At 38.4% G+C, this 16946-nt stretch overlaps 1 protein-coding gene across 4 annotated transcripts in view; it reads left to right on the top strand.

Annotated features, from left to right (window-relative positions):
* The window catches only part of ATOSA (atos homolog A), an 82716-nt gene that overhangs the window by 47507 nt on the left and 18263 nt on the right, over positions 1–16946 (top strand). For all 4 annotated transcript variants that reach the window (XR_009245598.1, XM_058665838.1, XM_058665837.1 and 1 more), the window contains exons 3-8: positions 6982–7166; positions 8677–8879; positions 9132–9257; positions 10166–11996; positions 13737–13850; positions 16837–16916. Coding sequence is in view for 3 of the 4 variants with exons in the window: in XM_058665838.1 (XP_058521821.1) it covers positions 6982–7166; positions 8677–8879; positions 9132–9257; positions 10166–11996; positions 13737–13850; positions 16837–16916 (2539 nt within the window). In the remaining variant the exon portion in view is untranslated. The remainder of the gene's footprint in view (positions 1–6981; positions 7167–8676; positions 8880–9131; positions 9258–10165; positions 11997–13736; positions 13851–16836; positions 16917–16946) is intronic.

A 16946-nucleotide genomic window follows, 5' to 3' on the forward strand; every position in this document is an offset into this window, starting at 1 on the left:
CGCGTGGGAGACCCGAAAGAGGTTCCTGGTTCCCGGCATCGGATCGGCGCGCATCGGTGTGCACCGGCCACTGTGCTCACTTGGGGAGTGAAACATCGGATGGAAGATCTTCCTCTCTGTCTCTCTTCCTCTGTGTATATCTGGCTGTAATTAAAAAAAATGAATAAATCTTTTTTTAAAAAAAAGAAGAAAGAAAAATAATTGTGTGCCTGCACTGGATTCTACTGTAGGTGGCTTACATAAATGCTGTAGAGGAGTGCAAAGAAGTTCAGTGTTTAAAAAGAGTTGGGAAAGCCTGTTGTGAAAGATGGGAAAGGTGTATAAAGCTCTGGGTTTGGCTGCAAAGTTGAGCCAGAAGGAATACTGAGCAACAGCACGTGGTAGGAACACAGTACTATGTGGGTAGCACTTTGGCTAGAACAGAGACTGTTGGTCAGTAAAAGCTGAGCTGAGGAAGCAAAGTTGAAATCAATGAATGATGGGTCTTGAGCAGCTGCAGTTCTGTGTAAAACTCCAGAAAAAAAAGCATCCATGTCAAAATCTGGCTATGCGCAGTGTAGCTTGCTGTCTAGTGGATTTGACCCTAATGTCAGGTTTAAGAACTTAACCCTGGTTTCAATGGTTGCACAATGGTGCCAGGAAATAAACAACAAAGCAATTTTAAGCTGAGAAAACTGTGATATACTGACTTTCCAGAAAGATCAATCTGCATTAAGATAGAAGATAGAAGCAGAGGAGACTGGAGGGCTGGACAATGGCTAGGGAATTGCTGTAGTAAATAGATGCAAAATAGTAAGAATCTAGTTAGGGTTGTCATTTTGAAGTAGCAGTGTTTATTCCAAGAAAATTTAAGAGTAGTAGTATTTAGTGACTGAAGTTTAAGATCGTAACGAAGGAGAATCTCTTGCCTCTCATCCATTAGACTTACAAGGGGAGGCATATTGAACTTTTTTAACTCCTGTTTTGGGAATCAAATAATTTTGTGAGTGGTGTTCTCATTTATTTATACTTGGCTTCTAGAAAAAGCTAATGTGAAGTATGCAAGGCTCTTATGCTGAGATTTCAGGAAAGTGGCCTTTGTACTTACCCATTTATAATCCTCAGAATAAATGACAGTATGTCTGTCACATCTACCTACCATCCTCACCCTCTGCTGAGCTCAGTGTTGTCAAGATCATGAACGAATTTCTTATTAAACGCAGTAGCCACGTCTTTGGATCTTATTAACCCTTACCAGTGTTTGAAACCATGGTCCATGCCCTGCTTTTTTTTTTTTTTTTGTGGCTTCCATTGTATTATACCTGACAGATAGTTTCCTGGCTCATAATATTATTCCACTAAATCCTACTTTTTGGAGAGTTTCAGGACTGTGTCATGAGTTGCTCAGTCTCATTTTCTTTATCTTCCAAGCATCTGTATTTGAAGGCCAGTGATCCACAGTTTATCCTTGACCCTGAACAATTACAACAATCTTCTAAATAGTATACCTACCTACCAGGATTATTTTACCCATGCTGATCATAATCTAAATCAAATATCATTTCCCTATCGAAAGTTTTCCCATAACTCTGTTTTTTCCAGTAATGGCACAGCACTTAGCATCTGTAATTTTTCTTGCTAGGTTCCCCTCTCCTCCACCCCAAGCAACATTAGAATTTATACTGTGAGTCCAAGTGCCTAGGAAAAATGCCTAGCACATGGTAGTTTTATAGTATTTGTTGAATGAATAAAATCTTATTACCTACATGCTGGATATCTTATCTGGGAGCTTAATTCTGTAGGCATCATCTCTTTCATTAATCATTGGAATTCTATTCTCAGATGCCTCAATTCATATCCATGTATCTCTTTCACTTTTTATCAATATGACTATATTCTAATTCCTAATTGACTTTTTAAGTATATTCTTAAAAACAAAAATAGCACAGGTTTCACACTGCCAAGTTCCAGTTTCTAAACATTAGAACGAATAAATGATTACCTATGTGTTTCTTTAAAACAGCCCGTATTATGTAAGCCAAACTATGACCTACTTTAAGAGGTAGTAGCAGTTAGAAAAAGTAATAATCCTAATTATTTATATGTGACACTGGATAATGTTTTTTTATTTTAATTTTTTGGATGATGTTTACACAATTGATTAGGGTGGGAAGGGTTGAGGATTAGGGGAAAGTGGTTGAGACCATTGTTTCCAAATTTTCTTTTCTTTTTTTTTAAAGATTTATTTATTTTATTACAAAGTCAGATATACAGAGAGGAGGAGAGACAGAGAGGAGGATCTTCCATCCGATGATTCACTCCCCAAGTGAGCCGCAACGGGCTGATGCGCGCCGTTCATAAGCCGGGAACCAGGAACCTCTTCCAGATCTCCCACGCGGGTGCAGGGTCCCAAAGCTTTGGGCCGTCCTCAACGACTGCTTTCCCAGGCCACAGGCAGGGAGCTGGATGGGAAGTGGAGCTTCCAGGACTAGAACCGGCGCGGATCCCGGGGCGTTCAAGGCGAGGACTTTAGCCACTAGGCCACGCCGCCTGGCCCTGTTTCCAAATTTTCTTCTTCCTGAATCTGAGGGAAAGGAGAGATAAGGAGAGAAGCCACACCCAGCCTCCCAACCATCTCAGTACCCAATATAGGGAAAGGCCACCCAATGTCATCCTAGGGTCCCTGATGTGGAACATGCTCCAAGGGCTCTGCTCAAGTGCTCAAATCTTTTTTTTTTTTTTTGAGATAAAAATATAAAAGGATAACTTTATTGAACATGCAAATTCAAGAACATTTAAGTTTTTAAAGAATTTAAGACAGCAGATTCATAGTAATAGCTTATATAAACACTATTAATGCCCAAATAGACCAGGTGAATGCGCTGACCTAATGATGCTCAAATAAAAATGTATCTGCCTCTAAGCTATTTTCACATTCTAAGAGTTCTAAAGGGGAAACTGGTCAGCACATCCACTCCCTGTCCTGACTTCAGATGGTGTGTGATATGCTGTCTGTGCCTTGGATCAGTCTGCAGTGCGAGTAACACATAACCCCCTGGCCTTAGATCCTTTTCTACTTTGTTTACTTCATTCTTCCTCTTCCTCTAACACTAAGGCTGTAGTAACCATTCTCCGAGCAGGACCAAATTAGTCAACACCGTTTGTCAGTGCTACAGACAGCTCTCCAGAGACATCTCCAATAAACCCACGTGCTTGCTCTCTCTTTTTTTTCCTTTTGGTGGGGGGGGAGCTAACTAATTATTTTTAAGATCATGTGAAAAACATATACAAAGCAAAAAGGAAAAAAACGTATTCTGGACTCTCAATCTTCATCTTTGTCCTACAGTTTTTCCTTATCCAGCATACGCATTACTATAAATTCCTGGCTATAAATGCATGTAGCATCTAATTAAGTAGTAAGCACCATATAATTTCCAAGCAGAAAGTGTCAGAAGAAAAATTAAGAAAATATCACAATTAAGACAAAAACGTTTCTATGACTTTCAAAAAATGAGTAAATTCAATTTAAACGATACTTTGCCCCGTGACCAAATTTCAGGGTTCTTAAAAGGTATAATAATATGCTTGTACAAAACGGAATTATCTTCACTATAAAATTTAAGAGCACCAGTACCAAGTTGATTTTTTCAAAGTACAGATGGCTCACGTAAGAACTCAGACTGTTACAACACGAATTTCACGTTTTTAAAGACTTCTTAATAATTGTAAAGTTTGAACTGTAAAACTGTATGTTACTTTCCGACCAGAAATGGTCTCCCCAAGAAACTGTTCAACCCATCTGGACAATAAGTAGCTGGACTCCATGCTTGGTATATGTTTGCAAGGAAAGAATCTTGATTGAATTTGAACTGTAATGCTGCATCAAGGTGGAGGAATCCACCAGGGGGGAGGGGAGGAGGAAGGGTGGGAGGACTCCCAGAGCCTATGAAACTGTCACATAATGCAAAATATTAATAAAAATATAAAAAAACTGTATGTTACTTAAAAATAATATAAATGCCATAAGATATATACAAAGAAATGATAATGTTTGAGATGATGTATTAAAAAAATTATATATTATTATTTATTAGGCATTATATATATGTATTGAAACTTCATAGTACGTACAGTTTTCAGTTGAAAATAAATGAATATATGTATGTATTTTAAAAGCTAAACAGTATGAACTATAGTTTTTTTTGTGTGAGTATATTTACTTAAAATAATGCTGCAAGGTTAATGATAAAAATCTGGATAAAGATTATAAATTATTTTTTGTTTGAATTCTTTGAATTTTGTGCATTATTCAGCAAATGTGTTATATTTAATTGGAAAACAACTATTCCAAGTTCTGCCATAAAAATATTATAGATTTGAGTGTTTCAAACAACAGGAATTTATATCTGAAATTCTGAAGGCTGGAAGTTCAAGCTTAGGGTGCCAGCAGGGTCAGCTCCTGGTGAGGGTTTTCTGGTTTGTAGACAGAAGGCCACCTTTGCCTTGTGGGTTCACTTGGCCCCTCACTGCCAAAAAGAGGGAAAGAGATATTTTTTCTTTCTTTTGTACCAAGACCTCACCCATATGACCTTTTTATCTTTCATTACCTTCTAAAAACTATCTCCCAGCATAGTCAGGTTGGGGCATTAGGGTTGCAACACAGGAATTTTAGGGGAATATAATTTAGTCTCTATCATTCAACAATTCTTACTGGTACAGTAACAAATGCTTTTTGTTTTGACAAACACCTTCTATAATTTCCTACAAAACTTTAGCTATTAGTTAATGTGCTTTTCATGACAAATTATTACGAAGCTTAGGGAATTGATTAATAGGAATGCAGAGTTCTCTCCCTTAGACCTTGTGAAGGACTGGGACACTGTTAGGAATCAGGCAGCGACCTAACTTTTTTGTTGTTGTTGTTCTGTGTCATTGGAGTCTCTAGTTTCTACTCAGCCTCTAGGTTGTTTCATTCTCTTTGCAGGCTGTTGGCCTTGCATGGCTTCTGCGTATACCTTACCTCAGTTGAGGTCATAGTGGCAGCCAGCAACTCACTTCCCTGGATCCTTCCTCCTGTGCGCTGGAAAAGAAGCTTTGACCCACTGTAGATCAGGTGCCCAGTTTGAATCACAGCAACTTCCTGCTTTCCAACTCTGTGCCTTTCCACCTAATACAATGCAGCTAGCACTTGAGATATTTGTTTGCTCATTGGTATAGATAAGAGCAGCTTTTTCAAATATTCAAACTATGTGGCAGGCCAAAAGTTTCTTTTGAAAGATTTAATTATTTTTGTTTGAAAGGCAGAGCTAGGAAGATAGAAAGAAGTCCTCCATTCACTGACTCTCTCCCTAAATGGCCAAATGGCTGAAACTGGACTGATCTGAAGCTCGGAGCCAGGAGCCTCCTCTGGGTCTCCCACATGGATGTGGGACCCAAGAACTTGGGCTGGCTTCTTGATGTTTTACCAGTGCAGAAGCAGGGAGCTGGATCAAAAGTGGAGCAGCCAAGACACAAACCGGCATCTGTATGGGGTGCCTACTACGCCACAGTGCTGGCCCTGCAGGTTAAAATTTTTTAAAAGGAAGATCGCAGTCCCAGCACAGTGGCCTAGTGGCTGAAGTTCTTTTTTTTTTTTTTTTTTTTTTTAAAGATTTATTTATTTTATTACAAAGTCAGATATACAGAGAGGAGGAGATACAGAGAGGAGGAGAGACAGAGAGGAAGATCTTCCATCCGATGATTCACTCCCCAAGTGAGCCGCAACGGACCGGTGCGCGCCAATCCGAAGCCAGGAACCAGAAACCTCTTCCAGGTGTCCCACGCGGGTGCAGGGTCCCAAAGCTTTGGGCCGTCCTCAACTGCTTTCCCAGGCCACAAGCAGGGAGTAGGATGGAAGTGGAGCTTCCGGGATTAGAACCGGCGCCCTTATGGGATCCAGGGGCGTTCAAGGCGAGGACTTTAGCTGCTAGGCCACACCGCCGGGCCCTAGTGGCTGAAGTTCTAACCTTGCCTGTACCACCAGGATCCCATAAGGATGCCGGTTCTAATCCCAGCAGCCCCGCTTCCCATCCAATTCCCTGCTTGTGGTCTGGGAAGGCAATCGATGATGGCTCAAGGTTTTGGGATCCTGAACCCATGTAGGAGATCTGGAAGACGTTCCTGGTCCCTGGCTTCGGATCAGCACAGCTCCAGCCATTGCGGTCACTTGGAGTGAATCATTGTATGGAAGATCTTCCTCTCTCTCTCTCCTCCTCTCTATATGTATCTGACTTTGCAATAAAAATAAATCTTTAAAAAAATATATAAGATCACTTGTGAACAGTTTTGAAATTACCATGACCAAGTGAGAGTATCTGCAGGTTAAATTGTTTGGAACTATATATAATAACCAAAATGCCATGCGTCATGGTTGCAAAATGAGTCTCCTGCTAAATAATTAGAATATTCTCCTGCCACTCTTACTGTCATGGACTAAGAACTGAGAGGGACCTGTGGCTGTGGGAAAGGTCTACACCATAGGATAAACTTTCTAAGGAAAGTTGAGGGGAGAGATAGGGAGAAACTTGCATTTGGATTTCATTTTATTTTCTAATATATAATAGCAGTAACGCATTTTAGCTAAAAGTATGACATAAGCTACTTTAAACTTCTGGCTGTTAATGAAGTTTTGTGTGCAAAAATCATCATGCTTGACATCCAAAAATCTGACTATTTAAAGGATGGTGATTATCTTTCGGGTAATAAATATATTCCTAAATATTTGGTATTTTGACTGAAATTGACATAGACAATTTTATGCCACAATTTTAAACAGTTCTGTTCAACTGGAATTCATCACTACCCTTCTACATGCTTTCTGAGATATTTGCAGTTTTAGCAAGTGTTCATTTTTATTCTCTTAAGTATGGAATATGACAGTTGGCTTAAGTGTGACGAATGATTTCTTATTCAAAATACGTTGAAGTGAGGATCCTTCTTTACTTTTTTTTTCTTAATTACCAGATACTCTAGATGAATATTTTGAATATGATGCAGAGGAGTTCTTGGTCTCTTTGGCCTTGCTAATAACAGAAGGACGGACACCTGAATGTTCTGTGAAAGGCCGCGCAGAAAGTTTCCATTGCCCTCCGGCACAGTCTGGTTACCCAGTAACTACCAAGCATGAGTGCAGTGACAAGCTGGCACAGGTGAGAATTAAGTATTGCATGCTTTTTATCTTTTATGCAAACTTGTTTACATTTTTTAAAAATTTGAATGGCAGAATAACAGAGAGAAAGAGAGAGACCTTTCATGGTCAGACTGCCAGGCTGGAACCAGGAGCTTCATCCGAGTCTGCATGTGGGTACAGAAACCTATGCACTTGAGCTGTCTTCTGTGGATTTCCCAGGCACATTAGCAGGGAGCTGAATCAGAAGTGGAGCTGCCATGGTTGAAACTGTTGCCCATATAGGATGCCAATGTTGCAGGAAGCAGCTTTAGTTGCTGTGCCACAACATAGGCCCTAGTTCAAATTCTTTCATCACTTTTACTATATAACAACTAAGTTTTTCACTTTTAAATAATTGGTCATAAATATGTAGGAAAGCAAGTCTAATCCCAGACCGTAGCTGAAACATTGTCTTAGTCAAGGCTGTTGAAGGCACAAAAGGAAGCTGGGAGATGGCAGCCAATTTCATACCTGCCTTTTTATACGCTCCTTATACATTTTCTTTGCTGCTCTATGCTAGTATTCCTTAGTTTTAACATCTCAGCCCAGGTTCATTCATAGTATGTCCTTGTTCACTTAATAATTAGACATAATGATTATATTTTCTACATTAACCAATTTTCATCTTGTGTTCATTCCTCTTTTTTTAATGGGAAGATGCTTTTTGCTATTATGTGTTTGTGTAACCCTGACAAATATTTGGATGGTTAGTGTATTTGCTTTTTTTTTTCTAGTTATTAGTTTCACAAATGTAGTCCAAAATGTTGAACTTAAAAAGAAACAGTCTCACCTATTTTTGAGTGTCTAGTGAAAATTTTCTGATTTGGATCTTCAGATTTAAGAATTTCTATTTATGAGTTAAGTAAGATTGGGACAACTCAGAACCTGCCAGACGTTGTGAATGGCACTTCTTCATCCACAAGGTAGCACAAATATATCTTCCCCAAGAACACTTCATCATTAATATAAAAACTCAGTCCTGGGCCCTGCGCGACAGCTTAATGCTTAAGGTCCTTGCCTTGAACGCACCAGGATCCAATATGGGCGCCGGTTCTAATCCCGGCAGCTCCACTTCCCATCCAGCTCCCTGCTAGTGGCCTGGGAAAGCAGTTGAGGATGGCCCAAAGCATTGGGACCCTGCACCCGCGTGGGAGACCCAGATAGAAGTTCCTGGCTCCTGGCTTCAGATTGGCGCAACACCAGCCATTGTGGCCACTTGGGAAGTGAATCATCGGACGGAAGATCTTCCTCTCTGTACAACTGCCTTTCCGATAAAATAAATAAATCTTAAAAACTTAGTCCTGTGCTCTAAACCTCAACTCATGACTGTATTATTTAGTGAAAAAATCTGAAGAGCCACATTACATCTGAGAAAAGTTCTGTGATAGATGCCTCATGTCTTATACAATTGTTACCTTTACAATTGTTTTCAAGTTTAAATACAAAATTTGGAGAGTCAACAAGACATTTTGTTTGTTAATTTTCTCAAGTGTCGCCAAGCCAGACGAACCAGGTCTGAGGTCACATTGTTGTGGAAGAATAACCTTCCAATCATGGTGGAAGTGATGTTGTTACCAGACTGCTGCTATAGTGATGATGGGCCCACCACAGAAGGAATTGATCTCAATGATCCTGCGATTAAGCAAGATGCATTATTATTAGAAAGATGGATCTTGGAACCAGTTCCTCGACAGTAAGTTGTTGAACTTCAAGTTTTCTGCTGCTTCCCATGAACTGGTTTAATGATATGTCATATCTGAGTTCCCCATTTACATTAGTGAAACTAAGATATATATGTACTGAATAATATGTGTGTGCATAAAATGTATGAATTATGGACTTACAGGTGAAAGCACTCTTGCTGAGCCATGTATCTACTTCGCCTTTCTAAAGTTCACGTGGTTGAACTTGCCTACATTGGATTGTACTTTGTTACCTCCCTTAGGAGTGGTGATCGATTTATTGAAGAGAAGACTCTCCTGTTGGCTGTCCGCTCGTTTGTATTTTTTTCTCAGTTAAGTGCTTGGCTGAGTGTTTCTCATGGTGCTATTCCACGGAACATTCTCTACAGGTATGTTTAGAGCAAGGAAAGCACAATGCGTTTTCAAGCAGGTTGGTTAGTTACTCAATGATATGGTATCTTTTAAATGGTTTAGATATAATTGGATAAAATTTAGGTATAATTTCTAGATATAATTGGATTTCTGGATATAATTGGATAAAATTTGCTGAGATTTTTGGTAAAATATGATCAAGAAATTTAGATTGTAACAATATAAACTTTACTTGTTGGGTTAAATTTGATCTAGAATGGTATTCAGAAAACATAAGCTTGCTTTAGAGAACCAAGAATTGACTTGAAGCTGCCATATCCTGAAGTGTAAATGTTTTCTGGGATGTCAAGTTTCTGTGACGCTACTCCCCATATCTTGAAAGGTATTTGCTGATCAACAGCTAGTTTTCTGCTTAGGCTGGGTGCCAGTGAGATTGTGTCTGTTAGAATTAAGTTAGTTTGGGCTCGGCAGCGTGGCCTAGTGGCTAAGGTCCTCGCCTTGATCCCATGTGGCCACTGGTTCTGATCCCGGCAGCTCCACTTCCTCTCTCTCTCTCTCCTCCTCTCAGTATATCTGACTTTGTAATAAAAATGAAATAAATCTTTAAAAAAAAAAAGAATTAAGTTAGTTCACCTCTCAGTAAACAATGTGAGGTCCTTCTTTCTGTTGACAGGTATTTGTAAGTTTCAGTAATCTTGAATGTTCACATTCTTAATACTGTTTAAGTGGCCTGACAGCCTTAAAAAGACCACTTACATTGATTTTATTAAAAAAATACTTGGTAAAATGACTAAATATATTCCTCAGTGATAATTAATGTAAATAAAGGTAAGCTAATTACTCCATTACATTTTTAAAATAATGCACAATTATAAAGATACGATTTTTATGATCTTCTGATTCAGTGTTGTTTGTATGACTCTAGAATCAGTGCCGCTGATGTAGACCTACAGTGGAATTTTTCACAGACTCCAATTGAACATGTGTTTCCTGTTCCCAATGTGTCCCACAATGTGGCCTTGAAAGTCAGCGTTCAGTCCCTGCCCAGACAATCGAATTATCCAATTTTGACCTGTAGTATTCACACCAATATTGGCCTTTATGAGAAGAGAATTCAAGACCGTGAACTGAAAACCCCTCAGCACCGCAGTTCTAATGAAGAACAGTGTAGTAGAAGCAGCTCACCTCGGCTGTGTAGCAAACACACTTGGACCATGGCACCTGAAAGTGTATTGCATGTTAAAAATGGCACAACTCCAGAATATACTTCATCTGTCAAAAATGTCAAACTGTGTCCAAGCGCTGGCAGTAAATGTGACTATGGGACATCTCAAGCCAATATTCGGGGCTTTAGTGGGTTAGGAGAGGTAAAGACACATGAAACATCAGGGAGAACTTTAAAATCATTTTCAGTGATTGATTCCAGTGTCTCTGGCAGGCAGAGTTCCTGGAATTCAGTTGGTGAGACTAACCCTTTAATCGGCTCTTTAATTCAAGATCGACAAGAAGTTATTGCAAGAATTGCTCAGCATTTGATTCATTGTGATCCAAGCACTTCACATGGCTCTGGGCATCCATTTCATACTCAAGAGTCTACTTCACCCAACTCAAAACTTTTCCGGGCTTCACAAGAAAATGAAAATGTGAGAAAATGTAAAGAAACTTTCCCTATATCCTTTGGTAGTCCAGAGTTTACCTCCTCAGAAGACACAAACGAGGGGAAAATTCGAGTAAGATCAGAAATTCCTCCAGGTGAAACCTGCATTTCTAATGGCATTTTTTCTCGTCAGTCTGTTGGAGAGACGAATCCTTTGATAGGCTGTTTACTCCAGGAACGGCAAGATGTGATTGCAAGAATTGCTCATCATTTGGAACATATTGATCCAACATCACCTGTCCCACCCCGGCAGTCCTGCAACCTGCACAGTTCCAATTTAGGACCTTCTAAAGTGTTTAGGAGTTCATATGAAGACAAAAATTTGTTGAAGAAAATTAAAAATGATGCTTCCATTTCCATTTCTCATACAAAATTTTCCTTGTTAGGAGACAACAGTGACTCAGTACCTAATACATGTTTTACTTCTTTCCAATGCAATAGTAAAGGAAAGTTTTTGAAATCACAAATAGGAAATCAGTGTCAAAACATTTCTAGTGAAATCCTCCAGAGTGCTTATCAAAAGACACAGAACAAAGATGACAGTTTATTAACTTCCTCAAATATATCTCAATGTGAAGAAAATAATGTAGATTTAATAAATAGATTGGAAAATAAACTTTCTGAGTCCTGGTTTAAGGAACAAGACTTTGGCAATGGAATTGATAAACAGTACTCAAGTTGCAACAGTATTGACAAACAGTTCTGCACAAATAAATACAAGGAAAAAGTAATAAAAAGCGAGAAGTATAATCCAGAATCTCTTGCCAATCTCCAACTTGATGACTCAAAAAAAATTGATCCAGCAGTTAAAGTTACCATGTTGGGAGTATCAGAATATTTGGACAACCGTGAAAATGAGTGCTCAAATAAAGACTCAATAAGACCTAAAACATGTGAGCAAAATTTCTACCTTAATAGCATAGAAGATTATCTCAACAAAGATAATAAAGGCTCTAATGGTAAAAAATTAGACCAGTTGAAAAATGAACAGGATAAGAAAGAAGACCCAGTGAATGAAGAATCTCAAACCTCTACTCAGAGAAAAAGTATAAAGGACTGTGTCTCCCCCTGTGAACGACTGAAAAATACAGAGGCATTGGTAAGTAGTAACTGCACATAATAACTAATATTTGAAATAGAATTCTCAAGTGTTTATGACTTGTTCACGAGAAATATAGTTAGAAAATTCAAAGTGCCTGTTACATATAGAACTCAATCTGATGTAAGTTTTATACAAAACTACAAGCATTCTTGCAAATACTCTTTTTTAAAATATTTATTTTTTATTGAAAAGTCAGTTATACAGAGAGGAGGAGAGACAGAGAGGAAGATATTCCATCTGGTGATTCACTCCCCAAGCGGCTTCAAGACCAGAACTGAGCCCATCCAAAGCCAGGAGCCAGGAGCCTCCTATAGGTCTCCCACACGGGTGCAGGGTCCCAAGGCTTTGGGCTGTCCTCAGCTGCTTTCCCAGGCCACAAGCAGGGAGCTGGAAGGAAAGTGGATTAGCTGGGATACACACAGGTGCCCATATGGGATCCTATCACGTGCAAGGTGGGGATTTTTGCCACTAGGCTACTGCACCAGGCCGCAGATACTCTCTTAAGAGCAAATCATAAACTAATAGAAGTAAAATGATGTGGTTTTTAAAATTTCATTGTATGATACAATTCCATAGGCTCTGGGATTTCGCTTATCCCCTCCCCACATCCCGTCTGCCCCACTGATATTCCCTGTATTGTTACCATAGTGTAGTCCTTCATAAGCAGTCATAAATCCACCACTCTGCTATGTAAGTGCATCCTGACACTGCAGGCGTGGACAGTCGCAGAGAGCCCAGCAGCCTATGGTACATTCAACAGTTTCATTGGAAGATGATTGTGGTTGTAAACATCATGTGGTTTTAAAGAATAGTGGGTTTTTTTTTTCTGTTTAATTGCTAAATGGCAATAAGTTTTTTTCACTATTCTATCTTTTGGAATTTTCAAATCTGTTTTTTTTCCTTCTCCTTGTTTTCTGATAGACACATTGTTCTGTATTCTCAGAGGCATCCAGGTCTAGTATGTGCATTCAGGAGAACAAATGCTAATATGTAAAAAATAATACCTTGAATTCAATGTTCCTTGTAAATTACTTTCGTTAATATCACATGACTATGTAACATTCGATTCTTTATGCTGGTTCACCGTAGAACAGGTATGACAGAGGAAACCAGGACTCGAACAGAATAACTGAGATCCCAGTAGCTTTCAAAATCCTTAAATGGCTTAACTGCCCCTGGCCCCTTATCTTGATTCACAGTCCTAGGTTCATTCTGCCTCAAATTCATAGATGATCCAAATCCTTGGTTCATTTGAGTTCTTCCTATTGTCCTTTGCTTATTTCAGTACTTAAAATAATTGCTGGAAAGCAGATAGGAATTTGAAATTAAACTTAAATTGGGGCAGCACACAATTCTTAATAATTAGTTTATTTCTTGTATTATGCTGCTCCCCCCACCTCTACTGCAAGGGAAAAAATATTGTGAATTGGTTGTATATAACTTTGAATTCATAGTATCATGTTTGTTTATCAGGCCCTATTCAAATTATATCTTATGAAAATAGCTTCTGATCCCAACATAGCTTTACGTTTTAGAACATTATGCTATTTTTTTTACCTGTGAATAGTTTTTGTGCAAATTTAAATCAAATACTAGCTTATTAAATGGCATCCCAAAATGTAGACTGTGTTTTTTGTGACTATAGATGTCACAACCAGGGATATATTAATTCAGAGTGTATTAGGAATGTAATGGTCTTTAAATATTACCATTGACATAGAATTATTATCCTAACAGAGAAATATACCGAAGCATTCAAGTGTCTGGCGAAAACACACTTTTCACTCGTTGGATGGAACTTCAACCAGAGCCTTTCACCCTCGAACTGGATTGCCTCTCCTTTCAAGTCCTGTAAGCACGGCTTGCTTTTATCTCATGGTTAGAACTCGCAGACATCTTAACTGTTTATAAATAATTCATTCAAATTTTAGTTGAAATATGTAAATATCTTTAAATTTTTCAATTGAAAAATATTTGTAGCATATGTTAACAGCTTGATGATAACATTGAAAAAGACTAAAAATGAATAGTAGTGAAATTGGTTCTATTAGGGATATGAAATTTCTCTGAAATTCTTTAGTGGAATCTTTCATTATAAAAATCTAAAAAGAAAAAAGAGATCTGGGTTTCAGATGGATTTTATATAAATAGATTGTTATCTAACTACATAGTGACACTACCAAGCACATCAAGTGGGGGAGAAATCATGACACTTTGGCTTGAAACTCATCCATTTACTCCTCTTGTTTCTGTTCTTTTATAAGTTGTTTATTTTTATTGGAAAGTCACGTTTATATAAAGATGGAGAGACAGAAAGATCTTCCATCTGCTGGTTCACTCCCCAAGGGGCCACAGCAGCCGGAATTGAGCCAATCTGAAGACAAAAGCCAGGAACTTCTTCCAGGTCTCCCATGTGGGTGCAGGGTCCCAAGGCTTTGGACCATCCTGGACTGTTTTCCACAGACAGGGAGTTGGATGGGAAGTGGAGCAGCCGGACACGAAGCAGCACCCATATAGGATCCTGGTACATGCAAGGCACAGATTTAGCCACTGAGCCATAGCTCCTGGCCCCTAATCCTCTTATTTCTAGACATGTAAATATCCCTGCTATATGTTCACAGATTTATAGATCTGAATGCAGTGATAAAAACATCACTTTGCAGACACATTGACTTGACTGTAGCTGTGACGTTAAACAGGTATCACAATCTCTCAAGCCTTGGGCTCCTCATCTTTAAGTGAGGGTGGTAACATCTGCCTCAGGATTGTGGCAATGATTAGTGTAATCTGGCACACAGAAAACACTGATTGGTTAATTGTGGTGACTGCCATTTTTGTTAAACATGAAGTAAGCAGACAATATTATTGCACAGCTAAAAATCTGCATATTTGTTGATGTGTTTTTAGAATACTCAAGACCATAACACCTGGCATGTGTTCAAAAAATAGCAAGAGATCTAGAAATTAAGTTTACAACTTGAACCAGCAGTGTTTATCTTAGAGAAGTTGGATTATAAATTAAAACAATTCCAAATGTTTGAACTGCCTATGAGATCTTTTAAAAAAGAATCACATCCCACTTTAGGCTTCTGGTCAATATAGTGAGCTGAGTATTGATATTGGAAGACCCATCCTTCTCAAAAACAGAGTTCTAAATGAAATACAAAAATTTTAAACACATAAAATAGCAAATTTCCAAGATGTTAACTCAGGGGAAATTACATCCCTTTAGACCAGGGGTGGGTAATTTCTGACCTACACAGTATAAATGGCCAGTCAAATCATTTGGTTTCCAAGTCCTACAGGATGGACTTGAAATTCAGTAAATGTATAACAGGCTAATTTTTAAGTTGGTTGTTTTGTATTACCTACAAATGATGTAAATATCTCCTTGGTAGAATAAAATTTCATTGCCCATACTAGACTGTCTGACTCTAATACCTTACTAGGGTTTAATGCTTCTGCTGGGATAGGAGACAAGGCCACATGTCTGTGCCAGTCATGGCTGGGTTCTGAATCCAAACTCCTCCAGGCCATAATCAGAGAGGATTGGCCTTCTGTAAATGGAAGATGAGAAAAAATTTCCCTGTTGATTCAAGTGTGCATCAGTGAGGGACATGTGGACTAGGTGAAAAAAAATAGGATTGAAACCTAAGGTATGATTGTAGGGGTTTTAAATTTATATTGCCTAGTGCGCTGTGACTCAGCTGGCTAAGCCTCTCCCTGCAAGTGCTGGATTCCATAAGGGCACTGGTTCGTGTCCCAGCCTCTTCACTTCCAGTCCATTTTCCTGCTCATGGTCTGGGAAAGCAACAGAGGATGGCGCAAAATCTTGGACCTTTGTAAAGAAGATCCTGGCTTCAGCTCTGGCCGTTTTGTTTTTGTTATTTAAAGATTTATTTTAATTGGAAAGACAGATTTACAGAGGAAAGGATAGACTAAAAGAAAGATCAGATCCTCCATCTAGAGCTAAACCAGTCTGAAGCCAGGAGCTAGGAGCTTCTTCCAGGTCTCCCATATGGGTGTAGAGACCCAAGGCTTTGGACCTTCCTTCACTACTTTCCCAGGCCATAAGCATGGAGCTGGATGGAAAGTGGAGCAGCTGGTACATGAACCAGTGTCTATATGGATGCCAGTACTTGCAGGTGGAGGATTGGTCAATTGAGCCATCATACTGTCCTGAATATTTATAATATGTCTAGTCAAGTTCCAAAGTTAGATGCATGCAGTTTTTCATGAACCATATTTTTTATGAATTTTGCAAGAACTACTTATTTTTGAATTTTTAACATTTTTTGCACCAAATAAATTACATTTTAATTCCATTTTCATAATCTTTTTTGAAGAACTCACATTTATTATTCTAGAAACTAACTTGTCTAATTTGCATAGTGTATATTAATTAACGGTTAGCCTACATTTTGAGTCGTTCAAATAAAAGACCTGCTTATTTAGAAAGACCTGTAGCAATAATTTGGTCTGAGGAAAGAGTGGTCTGCTTCCAAAAAAAGGTCAAACCTAATAAAACTACTTTTGTCAGCCATCTGTTTTTCTACTGGTTAGTAAGAACATAAAGAGAAGCACGTAATGTATTATTTTGGGTGAACCGTTTGGGGAGGAGTATGATATACTTAACTTACAAATGTGATAAACTTTGTATAATGCATTATATATAATTATATTATAATGTAGTATATATAATATGTGTATTTATATATAGTACACATATATACATGTTATATATATATAAATAATACACATTATATACATGTTTTATTAACACAAGAAAAAAGATGATTGTCTTTAATGTTGTCTTTAATGATCATTTTGTCCTTAGGTTCCTCAAAGGAAAACACAATCAGGTTGCTTTGATCTGGATTCTTCCTTACTGCATCTGAAAAACTTATCGTCTAGAAGGTATGTAGCTTTAAATTCATTTCTACATAG

This window comes from Ochotona princeps, chromosome 6, assembly GCF_030435755.1.
Source record: "Ochotona princeps isolate mOchPri1 chromosome 6, mOchPri1.hap1, whole genome shotgun sequence".
Taxonomy (NCBI): domain Eukaryota; kingdom Metazoa; phylum Chordata; class Mammalia; order Lagomorpha; family Ochotonidae; genus Ochotona; species Ochotona princeps.